Source organism: Pseudoliparis swirei, chromosome 9 (assembly GCF_029220125.1).
Source record: "Pseudoliparis swirei isolate HS2019 ecotype Mariana Trench chromosome 9, NWPU_hadal_v1, whole genome shotgun sequence".
NCBI classification, from domain to species: Eukaryota; Metazoa; Chordata; class Actinopteri; order Perciformes; family Liparidae; genus Pseudoliparis; species Pseudoliparis swirei.
In genome coordinates, this window is record NC_079396.1 from 1,405,112 (window position 1) to 1,424,711 (window position 19,600).

Sequence of the window (19,600 nt, forward strand, 5' to 3'; positions counted from 1 at the left end):
CCTCCCCGACACACTGAGAGAGGACACGCCTCTGGAGATTAAACTTCACCCTTTAGGAGCGGCGCGGTCAGAACCGTCAGCACCTCGCGGTCAGAACCTCGTGGTCAGAACCGTCAGCACCTCGCGGTCAGAAACTTGGTCAGAATCTCGTGGTCAGAACCTCGGCCTTGTGTTCGAGTCCCGGGAAAGAAAACAGCGTAGAAGATATTTAACATGTTTCCTTTTTATTATGAATCGTTAGAAACACCTCAGTAAAGCACGGTGGGTCACGTGACGGCGCTGCAGCCCGCCAGGTGACGGGGAGGAGGCGGAGCCTCCTACACCCAATGTGCTGAACACTCCAAACAGGAAGTAGTTTGTGAAAAGGGGCAGAGATCTGGCACAAAGGGGGAGACGGGCCTCCAGACAGGAAGTCAAGTAAACACACGGCGGCCGCTCGCTTTCATGAGGCCACGTGTCGCATGCCGTGTGACCGGCGCCATGTGGGCGGCGCCGTGAGCATTCCGATGTGACCCTCCATGGAGCCGATTGGTTGGAGACTGAACTCTGAACACAAAAGTTGTTCAACATTAAAAAATACATTCCGGTAAAAACCTTTTCCAAATAAATATTGGTCCATATATTTGTGGCCTAAGAGCATCTTCCTGACACACACACACACAAGTACCTCAACATGACGAACCACACACCTTCATCCTCACCATCGTCATCATCTACACCTCAGTCTATTATTGCTTTCGTCTCCCAGGTGACGGAAAACGTTCAGTCCAGCAAAGAGTCTCCACAGGAGGTCTGGGGGGTCCGGAGGGTCCTGAGGTTCCGGAGGGTCTGAGGGTCCGGGGGAGGGTCAGGCAGCAGAAGATGTGCGTTCCCTTCTTCACGTACAACAGGTCCTCTCCGGTCCTCTCCGGTCGGTCCTCTACACGCCGGACCCGGCGTTGCTGTTGGCGTCTCTCGCCTGCCGGATGCCGTACAGCCACTTGATGACCCGAGCGTTCCTCTCGATGACGGAGATCCCGTAGGGGGGTCGCTCGCCGGGCCGGGCGGCGCCGCCCTCCTCCCCCTCCCCCTCCTCCTCGTCCCCGCCGCAGTCCGAGCTGGGCGTGCTGGCGCTGCGCAGCTTGGCCGCGGACACGATGTCCGAGTTGGCGCGGGAGAAGCGCTCCACGCCGCCCAGCCCCTCCAGCTCGCGCGGGTCCAGCCCGCAGTAGTTGAAGAAGCGCTCCAGGTCGGCGGTGGCGCGCGAGTAGCGGTCGCTCAGGTCCGACTTGGAGCGGTGCAGCGCCGGGCGCCGCCGCGCCGCCGCCGAGCCCCGGGAGCTGGCGCTGGAGACGCGGGTGAAGGCGGGCGAGGCCGGAGGAGCCGCGCGGACCGGCAGGGGGCCGGGGGGCGGGGTCTGAGCGGGCGGAGGAGGAGGCGGGCCCTGGGGGCGGGCCACCTGGCCCTGGGCCGTCTGTCGGGGCCGGAGTTGCGGCCGCGTGGCCCCCGGGGGCCTCCGCACCTCCTGCGGCCGCACGTCCACCCGGCGCACTGCCACTGAGTTCGGGGTCCGGAGCAGGAGGAGGTGGTTGTTGAGCAGAGAGGAGGCGCAGGAGGAGGCGGGCGGCGGTCGGAGGTCGTCGAGGCCGCCGCCGACGCTCTTGGCGCCCGACGACGGAGACGAGGAGGAGGAGGAGCGCGGCGGCGGCCCGTCGCACACGTCGTTGATCAGATTGTTCAGGATGTCCAGGTTGAGCGCCGGGCCCCGCCTCCAGCCCTCGTTCTCCACGCCGGCCGGCCAGCGGGCGAGCTTCCTGGCCGGCGGCGTGCCGATGTGGAGCATCACGCCCGGGGGCACCAGGGGCTTGCGGATGATGGGCGCCTGGCGGGTGAGCGCCACCTGCTGGCTCTTCACGTACTTGGCCTTGTCGGCCTCCAGGCGCTCCACGGCGCTCAGCTTGCGGGCGCTGGGCTCGGCCCGGCGCCGGAAGTAGTCCGGCCCCTTGTGGAGGATCCGGAAGGGCATGGAGGAGGTGAAGGGGAGGGTCTCCACCGGCATGACGGAGGGGCTGATGGAGAGGAGGGGAATATACTCCATCAGTCAAAGAGGAACGATGGAACAGACAAGCAAGAATAAACGATTTATATACTATACATATATATATAATATAATATATATACATATAATATATAAAAATATTATACATATATATAATACATATATGTATGTAATATATATAAATATAATATATATAAATATAATATATAAATATATATTCAATATAATATATATAAATATTATACATACATTTATATGTATAAATATATAATATATATATAAATATATAGATATAAATATAATATATATATACAAGTACAATATATAAATAATATATAAAGTGGTTTATATCAACAACTGGACAGGACCCTAACCCTTAAGAAAATAGCTCTTTTGTACCCCCCCCCCCTCCCCCTCCCTTAAACTTCCTTACCGGTCGGTGCTGCTGCTCTCACTTCTCTTCTTTTCTTCTTCTCTTTTATCCCCCCGGTCCACCGAGTCAGTGAAAGGCTGCTTGAGGGACGGGGTCAGTCGGGGTCAAATTCCACATCGGGGCCACAGCCGGTCCACCTTTACAAAACGACCCGGGAGGAGGTCACCGATGGGGAGCTCTCTAACCCGGCAGCTCGTCGCTCCTGGAAAGGGTTAAAAGAGTCTGAGTCAGATAACCGCCTCATGAACACAACCACACACACACACACACACACTGCTGCTCCGTTCTCTTCCACACTGAAGAGGAGCAGGCGGGTCGCGGCTTTAATACGGAGGCTGGCTCCTCCCAGCTGGCCAATCACACGGCGGGCCGGGAGCCTCAGGGGGAGGGGCTAAGGGTGGAAGGGGGCGGGCTCGCATTGGTCCCCCCCTCGAAAAGGGTTCCTGACCAATTGGACCCAACCCCCCCCCCCTCTGTCGGAGCACAACAAAACATCGACGCAGGGTTTTCATTCAAATGAAAATTCTTTGAAAGGGAGAAGGGGGAACAAAAAAAGGAGGAGGAGGAGGAGGAGGAGGACAACGGGTGAAAACAGCTGCATGGCGCTCAGCGGGGAGCTCTGGAGACACTGAAGCCTCCTCCCGGTTCCTCTGGGACGCTCTTTGTCTCCAGAGTGGCCGTGGTGTGAGACAGACGGAGAGTCAACAATAAAACAACAAACAATAAACAAATAAACAAGGAGCTGATCCTCGTGTCACCGCGCTCACTTCACGTCCTCAAAGAGAAGCAGAGGAGCTTCACTTTACTGGATGTTGTTTTTACTTCTTCTCAAGCTTCCCGTAAAAACAATTACCTCTCCACCCCCTTCATCATCATCATCATCCTCCTCCTCCTCCTCCTCCTCCTCCTCCACATTTCACTCCAGGGTTACATCACTTGTTTCTCTTCATATCTATTCGCACATTTTTAATGAGTCTTTTTATAACTGTCTCTTTCAACATGTGACCCCGTTTCCCCACATCCCCCCCCCCCCACACACACACACACACATCCCCCCACTCACACACATACACACCCCTTTCCCCCTCCTCTCATCTCTGAACAGCAGAGAGAGAAAGTGCAAAAACACACACACACACCTAAAATTTCCATTCTACAATTTCACAAACAGCTGATGTCTCTAAAAAAAACAGAGAGACATAGAGAGAGAGAGGTACAGAGACACAGAGAGAGAGAGACAGAGAGACAGAGAGGGGTACAGAGACACACAGAGAGAGACAGAGAGAGGTACAGCGACACAGAGAGAGAGAGAGAGAGAGAGAGAGAGGTACAGCGACACAGAGAGAGAGAGGTACAGAGACACAGAGAGAGAGAGAGAGGTACAGCGACACAGAGAGAGAGAGAGGTACAGAGACACAGAGAGAGAGAGGTACAGAGACACAGAGACACAGAGAGAGAGAGGTACAGAGACACACAGAGAGAGAGAGGTACAGAGACAGAGAGAGAGAGGTACAGAGAGAGAGAGGTACAGAGACACACAGAGATTTTTTTTGGATTTTTGAAAAACACTTTATTTACATTTTTTCCATCACAACGTTTCTCTACAAATAAAGTGTTTTAAAAATCAGGTTATTTAAAATAAAAGCAAACAAACAAAACATTAAAAACATTAAAAAAGAAAACATGTTTTACCGAATAAAAAGTGGTGCAAACTCCAGCTCCTCCTCTACCACAGAACAAACAATATCTTTAAAACACCAGCGTTGTTTAAAAGCATCCAGGTCTCCAATGTGTTTGTAAAACCTGAACTCCAGCCAGAGTCTGGCTCTGATGTTACAGAGCCACACTGCCTGGCCTCCTGCCCTCTCTGTTTTCCCCCCGGGACTTCCTAGTTAAATAAATTGCCATTCTTGCTTCACCGGATAAAAAATTTAGGAGCTGCCACTTTTCCTTTTCTGTTTTTGTAGGCAGCTCCCATGATAAAACCTTCTCTGTAAAACCACATTAAAAGACTAAAACCACTGTTAAAAGAGCGAAGAAACTCAAAAGTCTCTTACACTCGTTAAAACATGGTAAATAGTCTCCGGAGGTCACAGAAGGGGCACTGGTTCAGGACAGCGGGATTGATTACCGAAATAAAAGCGTTGGACGCGACAGCACCGTGTAAAATCCGCCACTGGAGGTCAGCGGTCCTTTCTTTAGGGGAGGCTTGTATAGGACCCCCCACTGCGGGCCAGGGCCTCCATGCCCAAGTCTCTCTGACCACACAGTGGGCGGTCTGTTGCACAGTCTGGACCTGTTGATGCTCTTCACGAGGTTAAAATACAAAGTCTTCTTGTCTGCTTTGTTCAGTGTGCAGTTTTCTGGGTGGCTCGTTCTTAGCAGGGGGCCGGTGAGTCCCCCTAGCCCCGGGCTGAGGGAGATGTTTGGGAAGGGGTCTGCAGGGTCCGGCTCTGCTCTCCGCTGGCTGTAGTCGTTGAGGAGGCTCCTCTCCAACCCGGTCAGCCTCTGCCTCCACAGCTCCAGGAGCCTCCTCGCCACCCGGTCGGAATGCAGACCCAGCAGGGAGCCCAGGGCCGGGGGGTCGCTCAGCGTCGGCCCCACTGCATCCACCAACTGCTGCAGAGAAAGGGTCTTTGTTCGCAGCAGCGCCGTTAGTCCAGGGGTGACGCTGCTGCTAATGTCTAGTTTTGCCCCGTGAATTAATGGTTCTCTCAACAACCAGAACAGAGAGTCAGACTGTGGGCACCTTTCGTGCTTAAAAAGGGCCCACGACTTAAAAACACCCTGATAAAAAGGAGGCAGCCCACTTAGTTTTAAAAAGCTGGGGTCTATTAAAAACAGAGCAGTATCCAGCCCCAGGTTGTCAGCACGTCTGAGGATGCAGCTGGCCACGTCTCGCCACACTAAAAACCCCGGACTCGTTAAAAACTTCTGAACAAACTGTAATCTAAAAGTGGCCGTCCGGCTGGCCAGGTGGACGAGGCCCTGTCCCCCCTCCTCTCTGGCTAAAAACAGCACCCCCTGTGGCACCCAGTGTAGACCCTCCCAAAAGAAATCTACCATCTTCTTTTGTATGTTGGCTAAGAAGCCCGAGGGAGGGTCTAACACGGTCAACCTGTGCCACAGTTGGGATGCAATAAGATTGTTTAAAACCAGTACTCTACCTTTAAAAGACATCTGGGGGAGCAGCCACTTCCACTTGGAAAGTTTCCTCTATCTTCTCTGTGACGCCTCCCAGTTCTTCTGGACCATGCTCGGTTTCCCAGGTATATTCCTAAATATTTAAAACCGTCCGTCTTCCATATGAGTTTTGTGGAAGAACCGGGAGGCCACGCCACTCCCCACAGCGAGGGCTTCGCTTTTCTTCCAGTTCACCGCTGATGATGCCGTGCTAAAATCATGTACTATTTGATTTAAAAGGTTTACATCTTTTGGCTTTTAATAAAAACAACGACGTCGGCATACCGATAAAATCATTCTTCCATTAAAACCAGGTAAACCAAACCATGCAGGCTAGAGCGTATTTTAATGAGGAGGGGCTCGAGGGAGAGTGCGTAGAACATCCCGGACAGAGCACAGCCCTGCCGGACCCTCTACTCACTCTAAAAGGAGCACACAGCCTGCCGCTATCTTCAGCACACTCTCAACATTACTGTACAACACCTTGATCTTAGCTATGAAACCAGCGCTGAACCCAAACTTCCCAGAACTTTCCAGAGGAAACCGTGTTCAACGCGGTCAAAAGCCTTTTCCTGATCTAGAGAAATCAGACCAGTATCCATACCCAACGAGCTGGAGACCTCCAAAACATCCCGAATGAGGTGGACGTTATCCACCATGGACCTGCCGGGCACACAGTAGGTCTGGTCCCGATGGAGGACCTGCTCCATAGCTCCCCTCAGCCTGGAGGCCAGGACCCTGGACAGAAGCTTATAATCCACACACAGCAGAGACACAGGGCGCCAGTTACCGATGTCCTGCGGGTTTCCTTTTGGCAGTAGCGTCAGCACTGCCCTCCGCAGGACATCGGCATGGAACCAGAGGCCAGACTCGTTGAAGACGTCTAGGATGTCCCTTCCGAGGACATCCCAGTATTTCTTGTAAAACTCAGCGGGAGGCCGTCGATCCGGGCGCCCTCCTGCATTCCTGCAGGGCAGCTTTCAGCTCTTGGGGGTTATGGGTCTGTCGAGCTCCTCATTAGTCTCCTCGGAGACCTGAGGCAGCTCCCACAGAGCCCTCCGTCGACTCTCCTCCTCCCTATACTCAGTGGCATAAAGGGAGGAGTAAACCCCACCGCCGCTTCCGAATCTGGCTTGGCTCCACAACCGGCTGCCCTCGTCCGTCAGCAGTGAGTGGATCACTCGCCTGCCCACTCCTCTTCTCCAGGCCGAAGAAGAAGCTAGAGGAGTGTCCATCTCCGCGATGGTCTGGAATCGACCTGACCAGTGCGCCTTGTACTCTAACCGAACAGGTCGGCGAGAGCCGCTTTTTACTTTTGAGGACTTCAATATGTCCTCGATCTCCTGTGGACTCGCTCAAACTTTCTAGGTCCACTATCTCAGTCTCCAGGTCCTTCATAGATCTGGTGACGTCTCTAGTGACGTTGAAAGTGTGCTGCTGACAAAGGAGCTTAATTTCTACCTTACCACGGTCCCACCACTGCCTAAGATTATTAAAATCACTCTTCCTCAGCCTAAAAATGCCCCAAAAATAAAACAACACCTCTCTAAAACTCCTATCGAAAGTTAAAACTGTATTAAAATGCCAATATGCGCTCCTGGGTAAAAAGTTCCTAATAAAAACATGACATAAAACCAAAGAGTGATCAGTAAAACCAGCCGGAACAATGCTGCACATTTTAAAAATACTAAAATGGTGCTTAAAAACATAAATACGGTCTAACCTGGCTGAGGAGATCCTTCCTCCCTAACGTGGGACCATGTGTACTGTCGGCAGTCCGGATGCATCCTTCTCCACACGTCCACCAGGCCATGAGAATGGACCAGCCTCCTCAGCACCTGCTGTGAAGCTGGATGTGGCTCTGTGTGATTTCTGTCTTTAAAATCATCCTCTGTGCAGTTAAAATCCCCAAGAATAAAAAATCCTCCGAGGCACAGTCATTTAAAACATCATTAATTTTGGATAAAACAGCTTCCTCTGCCCCGGTTGTTGGAGCATAGACATTAATTAAAACAACATTAAAAGGGCGAACCGTGCTTTCCCAAAGACCCGCCCCCCCCCCACGATGTGTTTGACCCCCAGTGACCGCGGGCTGAAGGCCCTGGAGAAGAGGAAGCCCACCTCCGCTGAGGTTGGTGTTGTGGCTCAGGAGGACTTCCCCCACTCCCTCCTCCAGTCCGCCTCGTTGGTGCTGTCGCTGTGCGTCTCTTGTAAGAAGAGAACATCGTTGGCTTTCATCTTGTTAAATTCATAAATAGATGTTCTCTTCTTACTGTCCCTCGCTCCATTTACGTTTAAAACTCCGACTCTGAATGTGTTCATTAAAAGAAAAGAGTTTAAAAAACAAATAAAACTGAAAACCAACAAATCAAATAAAACACACATTGGAGCTCTCCACCTCCCCCTGCTGGATGCACTCCTTCACTTTGAGTAAAATCTTTTTAATCTTAAAAACCTCTTGTTTGTCAAATTTTGTTTTCCTCATGTGGAACTGGCACGACTGAACAAAGGCCACGAGGTCAGGGAAGTGATCCCTGACTTCTACTTTTTGTTTGTTTTTTGTTTTATGTAAAAACAGACTTGTTTCATCGGCTGTATACAGCTTTTGTGTCTGACTATTAGTTAAAATCAGAGGAGAGTCGCTGTCCTCTGACCCCTCCTCGTCACTGCTGTCCTCCACCGGCCTCGCCCCCTGACTCCTCCTCCTCACCTCCACCCTGTTGGCTTTGGCCTCGCCGCCGGCGCTCTGGCCACTCTTCTTCCTTTTTGAGGCCTCTTTCTGCCCCCCTGCCTCCTCCTCATCCATCTCCACCTGCTCAGCCCCCTCCTCACCTACACCTTCTTCCTCCGCCCCTACGACTCCACCCACCTGTCCGACCTCTATGGGCTCCTCACCACCATTGTCCTCGTCTTTTTTTCCCTTTTCCTCCTCTTTCTCACTTTCCTCATTATTTTCCACCCCACTCCCCACTTCCACCTCTAAGCCCGTGCCACCATCACCACCACCACCAATATTATTTTTTGTTTTTTTAATCTTTTCTTCTTTTCCCCCCCACTTCTTTTTCTTGTTTTCCTTCCTCCTCCCCACTTCCCACCTCACCCACAGCCTCTACCCCACTGCTCTTGGCAGATTCACCCACATCCCCTCCATTTTCTTGGTTCGCTTTTCCTTTTTTCTCTTTCCTCTCATCGCTCCCGACTCCACCCACAGCCTGCTTCTCACTGCCCTGTCCAGCCTCCCCACCCTCATCCCCACCCTCACCACCCTTGCCCGCATCACCCCCATCACTCACTCCCTCATTCATACCCACCACATGTGTGTCGGGTACAGCAGTAGTGACGCCGCTCGCCGCGCTCTCCGCTGGAATCGGCGCTGCAGCCGCAGCGCCTCCTCTCAGAGACGCCGCCGGAGATGAGCGGAGGGACGTTTGACGACTGGGTGGTGTGGCCGCGGCCAGTCCAGCTGGGACTCCACAAACAAATCCCACACCGAGAGACCTCCCTCTCCACCTGATCCAGGAAGATCACGACCGAGCTGCTCATCTTGGCGGCGGACTTCACGCTGCCGAACCCGACTTTCTTCCCGACTGCGCGAGCCAATTCCTCCACGCTGCACGAGGAGTCACCGGAGATCTTCATCCCGTGTCTCCTCGTGAGCAGCGGGGGGGGAACCGGGGCAAACATTTCCGCCGCCGAGCCCGGTGAGGCACCGGCAGCGGGAAGACACCCAGAGAAAAGCCCAAATAACCACCAAACAAATTAAACTACTGTGAAACCCAACTAATAAACCACATAAACTAAATACACACAACTATGAAAGAACAGAAAAGAGAGAAACACACAGACAACGCTCCGCAGCTCTCAAACACACACCCTGTCGCTCTGACGCTCAGCGTGAACTGAGAGAGAGAGGAGAGAGAGAGAGAGAGAGAGAGAGGAGAGAGGGGGGGAGAGAGAGATAGAGGGAGAGAGAGAGAGAGGGAGAGAGTGGTAGAGAGAGAGAGCGAGCGAGGAGAGAGAGAGAGGGAGAGAGAGAAGTGTGGGGTTACAGCAGACACTTGAATGAGAGTCTGAAGATAAATAAGTCAGAACCCAGAACACGAGAAGAAAAGAAACATTAGAAATTAGGTTAATATGTGTGTGTGCATTGGGACACACAGTGTGTGTGTGTGTGTGAGAGTCAATAAAGGGTTAAAGAGAGGAGTTAAAGGTCATCAGAGAGACGGCCATTACTGCCTCCACCTCCAGCTCCACGGGGGACCACCACCGGGACCGGGTCCACAGAACTACTGGACCAGACCGGGTCCACAGAACCACCACCGGGACCGGGTCCACAGAACCACCACCGGGACCAGACCGGGTCCACAGAACCACCACCGGGACCGGGTCCACAGAACCACTGGACCAGACCGGGTTCACAGAACCACCACCGGGACCGGGTCCACAGAACCACTGGACCAGCAGCAGACACACACAATTACACCCAAGTTTGGGGGTGAGGGGGGTTCAACGAGATCCTGTCTTGTAGCCGTGCACCCTGGATGTCAACATCCTCAGTGTGTGTGTGTGTGTGTGTGTGTGTGTGTGTGTGTGTGTGTGTGTGTGTGTGTGTATGTGTGTGTGTGGAGAGCAGGTGGTTGAGTTCTCCCTCGGGGAAACTGAACTCAGCAGCTAACGCAAACGTAATTTTTTTTGAAACTGCCATTTGTCCAAATAAGAGAAACAGAAACTAATTATGTACCAACAAAAACCAGAGAGAGAGAGAGGGAGGGAGAGAGAGAGAGAGAGAGAGGGAGAGAGGTCGGGCTACACACACACACACACACACACATACCTGGAGACGTCGGGCTACACACACACACACACACATACCTGGAGATGTCGGGCTACACACACACACACACACACACACACACACACACACACACACACACACACACACACACACATACCTGGAGATGTCGGGCTACACACACACACACATACCTGGAGACGTCGGGCTACACACACACACACACATACCTGGAGACGTCGGGCTACACACACACACACATACCTGGAGACGTCGGGCTACACACACACACACATACCTGGAGATGTCGGGCTACACACACACACACACACACACATACCTGGAGACGTCTACACACACACACACACATACCTGGAGATGTCGGGCTACACACACACACACACACACACACACACATACCTGGAGACGTCGGGCTACACACACACACACACATACCTGACATACACACACACACACACATACCTGAGACGTCGGGCTACACACACACACACATACCTGGAGACATCGGGCTACACACACACACACATACCTGGAGACGTCGGGCTACACACACACACATACCTGGAGACATCGGGCTACACACACACACACATACCTGGAGACATCGGGCTACACACACACACACATACCTGGAGACGTCGGGCTACACACACACACACATACCTGGAGACGTCGGGCTACACACACACACACATACCTGGAGACGTCGGGCTACACACACACACACAGTGTTTGTCGTTGTGCGTTCACTGAAATCACAACGTGACACAACAGAGAACCGTCTCTGATCTCTGAGCTATAAAACTACACGTCTCATTTGAAATAACGAGCATCCACGTGAACACACACACATACACACACACACACACAGAGAGACACACACACACACGTCACACACAGAGAGACACACACACGTCACAGACAGACACACACGTCACAGCTGAGGGGGCAGAGGGAATGAAAATAGACCCGAGGCCGAGCTGCCAACATGTTATAATTAAGACCCGTATTTATAGACGTTGGCATTCCATCTCCTAGAGAGCACACACACACACACACACACGGTAAAGTTTACTTACATGGAGTCACAGAGGGAGACCTCAGAACCAGGACCCCAGAACCTCTTCAAGGACCCTTGGAGCTCCGACTGAGTGTGTGTTCCTGTGTGTGTGTGTGTCTCTGTGTGTGTGTGTGTGTGTCTGTGTGTGTGTTCGTCCTGTGCGCCCGCGGGTCAAACCAACACTAACCCGAGCGTCTCTCTCTCTCGGCTCATAAGCTCCCTCCTCCCACTGCAGAGCTAGGCCCCGCCCCCTTTCCGAGTGGAGGCAGGAAGCTGGAGCTATTTTCTTTTCCTCGCAGTCACATGACCTTCCCGACACTTTCTCATCACCCTGTCACTTTTCTGAAGTGCCATTTCCCCCCCCCCCCCTTTAATATAGCAGCAGCAGCCCCGGTGCAGGAAGCCGTGCCGATGGAGGAGGTGGAGAAGGTGCAGGAAGGTGGATGAGGAGGAGGAGGAGGTGGCAGGAAGGTGGAGGAGGAGGGGCAGGAAGGTGGAGGAGGTGTATGAAGGTAGAGGAGGAGGAGGTGCAGGAAGGTGGATGAGCAGGAGGAGGAGGTGCAGGAAGGTGGAGGAGGAGGTGTAGGATGGTGGAGGAGGTGGAGGAAGGTGGAGGAGGAGGAGGTGCATGAAGGATATCCTGTGATAAGCTTCAACTCCTGGGATACTCCAGAGGACTCGTGTGTGTGTGTGTGTGTGTGTGTGTGTGTGTGTGTGTTTCCATGTAAAAACGAGCCGCTCTCCAATTACCACAAAGGAATAAAAGAGGAGAAGCTTCCATTCCCACGGGGAGCAGACACACACACAGCGGGGCGGGGTGCACACACACTAAAATACATGTACACACACACACAGGTCCATGTCCCACACACACATGCTAATATACATGTACACAAACACACACTCACACTCACAGGTCCATGTATGACATGAACAGACCTGAGAACACCACGAGAACACACACCTGCACGAGAACACACACCTGCACGAGAACACACACCTGCACGAGAACACACACCTGCCTGAGAACACACACCTGCACGAGAACACACAACTGCATGAGAACACACACCTGCACGAGAACACACACCTGCACGAGAACACACACCTGCACGAGAACACACACCTGCACGAGAACACACACCTGCACGAGAACACACACCTGCACGAGAACACACACCTGCATGAGAACACACCTGCACGAACACACACCTGCACGAACACACACCTGCACGAGAACACACACCTGCACGAGAACACACACCTGCACGAACACACACCTGCACGAGAACACACCTGCACGAGAACACACACCTCCACGAGAACACACACCTGCACGAGAACACACACCTGCACGAGAACACACAACTGCACGAGAACACACACCTGCACGAGAACACACACCTGCACGAGAACACACACCTGCACGAGAACACACACTGCAGAGAACACACACCTGCACGAGAACACACACCTGCAGAGAACACACACCTGCACGAGAACACACACCTGCACGAGAACACACACCTGCGAGAACACACCTGCACGAACACACACCTGCACGAGAACACACACCTGCACGAGAACACACACCTGCACGAGAACACACACCTGCACGAGAACACACAACTGCACGAGAACACACACCTGCACGAGAACACACACCTGCACGAGAACACACAACTGCACGAGAACACACACCTGCACGAGAACACACACTGCACGAGAACACACACCTGCACGAGAACACACACCTGCAGAACACACACCTGCGAGAACACACCTGCACGAGACACACACCTGCACGAGAACACACACCTGCACGAGAACACACACCTGCACGAGAACACACACTGCACGAACACACACCTGCGAGAACACACACCTGCACGAGAACACACACCTGCACGAGAACACACACTGCAGAACACACACCTGCGAGAACACACACCTGCACGAGAACACACACCTGCACGAGAACACACAACTGCACGAGAACACACACCTGCACGAGAACACACACCTGCACGAGAACACACCTGCACGAGAACACACACCTGCACGAGAACACACACCTGCACGAGAACACACACCTGCACGAGAACACACACCTGCCTGAGAACACACACCTGCACGAGAACACACACCTGCACGAGAACACACACCTGCACGAGAACACACACCTGCACGAGAACACACACCTGCCTGAGAACACACACCTGCACGAGAACACACACCTGCATGAGAACACACAACTGCATGAGAACACACACCTGCACGAGAACACACACCTGCACGAGAACACACACCTGCATGAGAACACACACCTGCACGAGAACACACACCTGCACGAGGACACACAACTGCACGAGAACACACACCTGCACGAGAACACACACCTGCACGAGAACACACACCTGCACGAGAACACACACCTGCACGAGAACACACAACTGCACGAGAACACACACCTGCACGAGAACACACACCTGCACGAGAACACACACCTGCACGAGAACACACACCTGCACGAGAACACACACCTGCACGAGAACACACACCTGCACGAGAACACACACCTGCACGAGAACACACACCTGCATGAGAACACACACCTGCATGAGAACACACACCTGCACGAGAACACACACCTGCACGAGAACACACACCTGCATGAGAACACACACCTGCACGAGAACACACACCTGCACGAGAACACACACCTGCACGAGAACACACACCTGCACGAGAACACACAACTGCTTGAGAACACACACCTGCACGAGAACACACACCTGCACGAGAACACACACCTGCACGAGAACACACACCTGCACGAGAACACACACCTGCACGAGAACACACAACTGCACGAGAACACACACCTGCACGAGAACACACCTGCAGAACACACACCTGCACGAGAACACACACCTGCACCTTGAGACACACACCTGCACACACACACCTGCACACACACACACACACACACACACACACACACACACACACACACACACACACACACACACACACACACACACACACACACACACACACACACACACACACACACACACACACCCCCCCCCCCCCCCCCCCCCTGGTCCTCTGTTGGTGACGACATCAAACTGGATCTCGAGCCTGAGAGAGAGGAGGCTCCTCCTCCTGAGGCTCCTCCTCCTGAGGCTCCTCCTCCTGAGGCTCCTCCTCCTGAGGCTCCTCCTCCTGAGGCTCCTCCTCCTGAGGCTCCTCCTCCTGAGGCTCCTCCTCCTGAGGCTCCTCCTCCTGAGGCTCCAACGCCTTTTTTCAGCAGACTGGGCAGCGCTGTGTTGTATGTAAATAATGTTGGGGGGGGGGCGCGCGCATCACGGCTGAGCGATACGCGCGCCGCTCGCTGTGAGCGCTGCGCGTGCAGACAGCATTTAACGGAGCGGAGCTCTGATCGCTCTTTTAATAAAGTATCGATACTAAAAATATGCTAAATCACATCGTGTTTAACGTACGGGTACTTTGTTAGCATCTCTACACCGTGCAGCGTGACAGCAGCAGATGTAGCGGACTAACATTCAAGCTAACCTAACTTCCCAAACGCTGTGGACATCTGAACGCTGATTGGCCGAGACGCGACACGTCCCATCAAAGATGTTTTATTGTGAAGAAGAGCACCACTTCACATTTTCTCCGCGTCTCACTGCAATCTCAACGGCAGCGGGCCGGGTGAACAAAATAATAAATCGGAACGCGTCTCTGGTATTGTTCAGGGGGCCGGTCCACATGTGGAGGGGGGCCGGATCCGGCCCGCGGGCCGTAGTTTGGGGACCACTGTGCTAAAGGAACCTCTCCTCCACTTTTAAAGACCTTAAAAGCCACTGAAGACAAAGACAACCATCATTGTTTCCCAGGCTGGAGGTGAGTAAACTAGGTCACTGGGTGGATAATGGCTAACAGGTAGCATGTTGCTAACGACGACCTCCAAACAGGAGCTGGAGACGGGCAAAAGGCTCGGTGGCGGCCCGAGGAGGCAGAAAGGTTGGCCGTCTGTCTGGAGGAAGGGCCCCGACTGTGAGGAGAGACCATCCCAGAATACCCAGGCACCTCACACATTCTGTGTGTGTGTGTGTGTAGACAGGTCGACTAGAGACAGCCTTAAACGGGCTGCGTTGCCAGTTCACGAAGCCAACATCCCCCCCGTGCATCAGGAGCTGCTGAGGCCCCGCTGGCCGAGCCGAGCCTCTGTCCTCAAACCCTCCGGAAGCTTCTTTCCGGACGCCTCAACCCTCATGTCACGTTTCCTCTTCTCTCACCGAAGGAAACAGAAAAGTCTCTGCGGATGCAAAATGTGAAAACCGGTCGGCGCTCGGCACCGGGCCGATGCCGCTGGGTCACGCCCCCTCCTGGACGGCGTGCTGCTTCCATCCAGAACCGACCGCTCTACCAACATTGTGTTCTTTAAAAAGACCCCCGCTGAGTGTGTGTGTGTGTGTGTGTGTGTGTGTGTGTGGCCCACGCTGAACAGCGTTCACAGGTCTATTGTCAGGAAGTGAATGAGAGACACTAGTTTGATTAAAAGAATAAACATGTATCTCTTTTCAGCTGACGGTGCGTTCACTTGCAGCGCGAGTATGAAGGCTTATATTTTGAGCTTCATTCTTTTAAAAGTATATTAATTATTTTAAACTCAGCGTAAATGCACTTATGAATATAGCAAATGTCCATTTTTTCCCCAGGACTTCTTTACAAGTTCCAGGGCTTTCCCAGGTTGTATCCAGGAACCCTGCCCGGTCCAGAGAGACACGGCTCAGTCAGGCCGTTCGGTCCGGAGCTGACCTTTGACCTCACAGCATAAGAGGAGAAGAGAACATTAACTTCTCCCTTGGTACGTCCTCTTTTTTTTTAATGACTCTGCACTCGACCTGCTGACTCAAAACATAATGCAACCGGCAAATACAGGAAGGGCTTGGTTCAGACTCAGCGTGTCGGTCAGGCCTCCCTCCTCTGTGAGGGCCTCGTGACCTTTGACCTTTGGACTGGACTCACGTCCTCTGGAGCTCCAGTGGATTCCTTCATGTTACCTCACATGTGTATTCCTCATCTCCCGGGAGGAGCGGCCTGGTTTCCCAGCATCACCTCCCCCCAGTGAAGTCCTCTCCGAGGGGGTCTCGGATGGATTAGAGACCAGGCTAACTGGGGCATCAGAGAAAGGCTGAGTCACTCGGCTGACCCAACAGAACCGGTCACTGGCCATGTTGTACATCCGGGAACAATGAGCACAGCCAGCTGCTCTCAGATACTGGCGATAAAAGCAGCAGGTGTCGAAATAAATGAACTACGTTTCCTCAGCGCGACTATAAACTGCACTTTATATAAATATATATTATAAATGACTGAATCAGCTTCGTTGGGGGAAATGAATTCAAACGCTTTCTTCTGGTTGTTTTTTAAATTTTGAATTTAGCGTTAGCTGAAAAAGCGTCTGTTTGATTCGATGGTCACAACAAAGCACACACAATGTGGTCCACACAACACTTTAATCAAAGTGCAACACGGAGCTGCTCACCGGGGTCCGCGGATCTTCTGGTAAATGTTGTGTTGAGTCCGTGTGTCGGAGCCGTTACTTCCAGACGTCTGTTGACCTCGCGTCGGGTCAGCTTTCACCGAAACTTTCAACGTTGGCGCGGTTGATACCATGAATGACCCTCCCGTAACACACACCTGGACTTAGTCCACTTTTAGTTCGGGCTTCACAAATAACGTGTAGGGTATCCGGAGGAAACACGTGACTCGCCGGTTTAATTACTCTGAAAAGCGTAACTCTCTTTGCATTATAGTTTAATTAAAAGAGACACACCCCCCTATAACAACGAACCCCGCTTTGGTACGGTCGGGGTGTCCTCTCATTGGTCAGCTCGGGCCATTTACAGGTTTTTGAAGACGCTGCGTGCCCGGTGCCTTGGTAACCACGTACTCTCGCGAGACTTTACAACCTGCTCGAAAGTTGACCGGCTTTTGAATAGGCTTTTCTTTCGAGGAAGACAACTCAGCCCCTACAATACTCCTTTGTGGAATAATTAAGTTATTTAACAGAAATATAAATCTGTATAACAGAACCACATGGAAATGTATAGACTTATAAACATTTATAAAACAATACGAGGAATAAATGAAGTAGGAATGACCTCCAACAGTTATTGCAATAAATACACGTGGAGCATTTTACTTTTAATAATATTTATTATGATATATTAATTAATTGTTCACAATACATTCTTATGTTGAGGTAGTTCATATATGAATGAAAATGTACCAGATTAACCCCAGTAATAAATATATTTATCAATGAGTTTTGGTCATTTGGTTTATTTTCCTCAGATGTTGTATTTTTATGAAGAATCACACTTTGTGATTGTTGTTGTACTAACTCATACTCAATAAACTGAATTTAGTGAATATTAAGTCTGTGGATTCTCTCAGCCCTTCTAATCTTCTCCATCACCACGATAATATTATACACTTTCCAACATCATGCTCTGTATGGATAACATGTTTAATTATATGATGGCAAAAAGAGACCAAAGTGAGTTATTACAAGATACCATAAGGAACTTTAATGGGGGGGGGGGGGGCGACTGAGGGGGCCGAGGAGGCAGAGGAGGCCGAGATGATCTAATGTTTTGGCAACAACCTGCTTTAATGAACTCATTCAGGACGACCTGAGCTGGAAGGAAGTTCTCAGAGGACACAGAGCCTAGCGCCCTGTTCCCATGAGGATGATCACTGAGAGAGAGAGAGAGAGAGAGAGAGAGACCACCAACGTTGCAGTGTCCCCTTCCCTTCCTCTGGGGCCGTGTGGAGGACAGACAGAACATGGCACCGAGCTGCGTGAGTTTCCCACCGAGCGGCAGTCAGGAGGCCTCCCGGTGGTTTAGTGAAGCTCTTCACACTCGGGCCCAGCTGCTTTTGTTTCAGCGGCACCACCGGGTCGGCCCAGCAGGGGTCTCATGACGCAGCGGGACATCCAGACTGGACCAGGACCGGGACCCGGGGTCAATGCAACGCCACCGGTTAAAGGAACGTGTTGGCGTCTAAAAGAGCTTCAAACACCCCAACAGGGACTCTGCCTCTGATTGGTTCGTCCTGCTGTTGGTGGGGTTTCGGCATGAGGAGGGAGAATACCAGGGCAACCAATCAGAGGCAGCGTAGGGGGGTCAAGCCTTCGGCCATGAGGAGAACACTGTTGCATTCTGGGTGGGTCAAACAAACAGGACCTTTCGCCCATGAGAGCGCCGCTTGTGTCCCGTAGGGAAGAGAAAGTCGCCGTTGACTCGTTTCACTTTGCTTATGGACAGTAGAGTAGAGTAGAGTAGTCGAGTAGAGTAGTCGAGTAGAGTAGTCGAGTAGAGTAGAGTCGAGTAGAGTAGAGTAGACGAGTAGAGTAGAGTAGAGTCGAGTAGAGTCGAGTAGAGTGGGAGTGGGGAGTGGAGCAGAGTAGAGTGGGAGTAGAGTGGAGTAGAGCAGAGTGGGGTGAGAGTGGAGTAGAGTGGGAGTAGAGTGGGTAGAGTGGAGCAGTAGAGTGGGTGAGGTAGAGTGAGGTAGAGTCGAGTAGAGTCGAGTAGAGTCGAGTAGAGTAGAGTAGAGTAGTAGAGTAGAGTCGAGGAGAGTAGAGTAGACGAGTAGAGTCGAGTCGAGTAGAGTCGAGTAGTCGAGCCGCATCAGGAGGTGCACTGAGGCCTAAAACCATGACATCGCTCTCCTTACACACTCCTACATCAGAGCTGCTTCTGGCTGCTGGTCCAGGATCAGCTCTGATGTTTTATGCCTGCAGCCTGTGAGACGTCTGCAGACATAAAACATGGATTCAATCCGGTTATAAAAACAGAGGTTTGAAGTCGCCTGTGGAGCTGGATCTGATCCAGTGGAAAGAGGGTTTGAGGTTAGACCTGGCAACGCGGCTCTGAGCACCTCACAGGGCAGCTCCTCATCCTCTAGTTACGCAACACCTCTTATCTCCTCCGTGTGGCCCGGAGGCCCAGCATCAACATAAAAACACCATCAAACAAAAACTAAATAAAG

General features: G+C 52.2%; 1 protein-coding gene across 4 annotated transcripts; it reads right to left on the bottom strand.

Moving 5' to 3' along the window:
* Positions 1-203: 203 nt before the first annotated feature.
* On the bottom strand, positions 204-17,119 carry wu:fa11c10 (protein FAM110B). 4 transcript variants are annotated; one of them, XR_008832707.1, is made up of 4 exons: positions 11,547-11,698; positions 2,472-2,673; positions 668-2,048; positions 204-546 (listed from the first exon to the last, which is right to left on the bottom strand). XR_008832707.1 is itself a non-coding variant. In XM_056421971.1 (3 exons), the coding sequence occupies exon 3, from the start codon at positions 2,036-2,038 to the stop codon at positions 920-922; it is 1,119 nt and encodes a 372-aa protein (XP_056277946.1). In that variant the 5' UTR covers positions 2,039-2,048; positions 2,472-2,673; positions 17,088-17,119; the 3' UTR covers positions 204-919. The 4 variants fall into 4 exon arrangements, 3 of the variants coding, with proteins under 3 accessions (XP_056277946.1, XP_056277943.1, XP_056277945.1); XM_056421971.1 differs by lacking the exon at positions 11,547-11,698 and adding an exon at positions 17,088-17,119 and having other exon boundaries at positions 204-2,048; XM_056421968.1 differs by having other exon boundaries at positions 204-2,048.
* Positions 17,120-19,600: the final 2,481 nt, after the last annotated feature.

Excerpts from the sequence above, each read along its gene's own strand:
- wu:fa11c10 (XM_056421971.1), bottom strand. The coding sequence starts at position 2,038 with ATGCCGGTGGAGACCCTCCCCTTCACCTCCTCCATGCCCTTCCGGATC.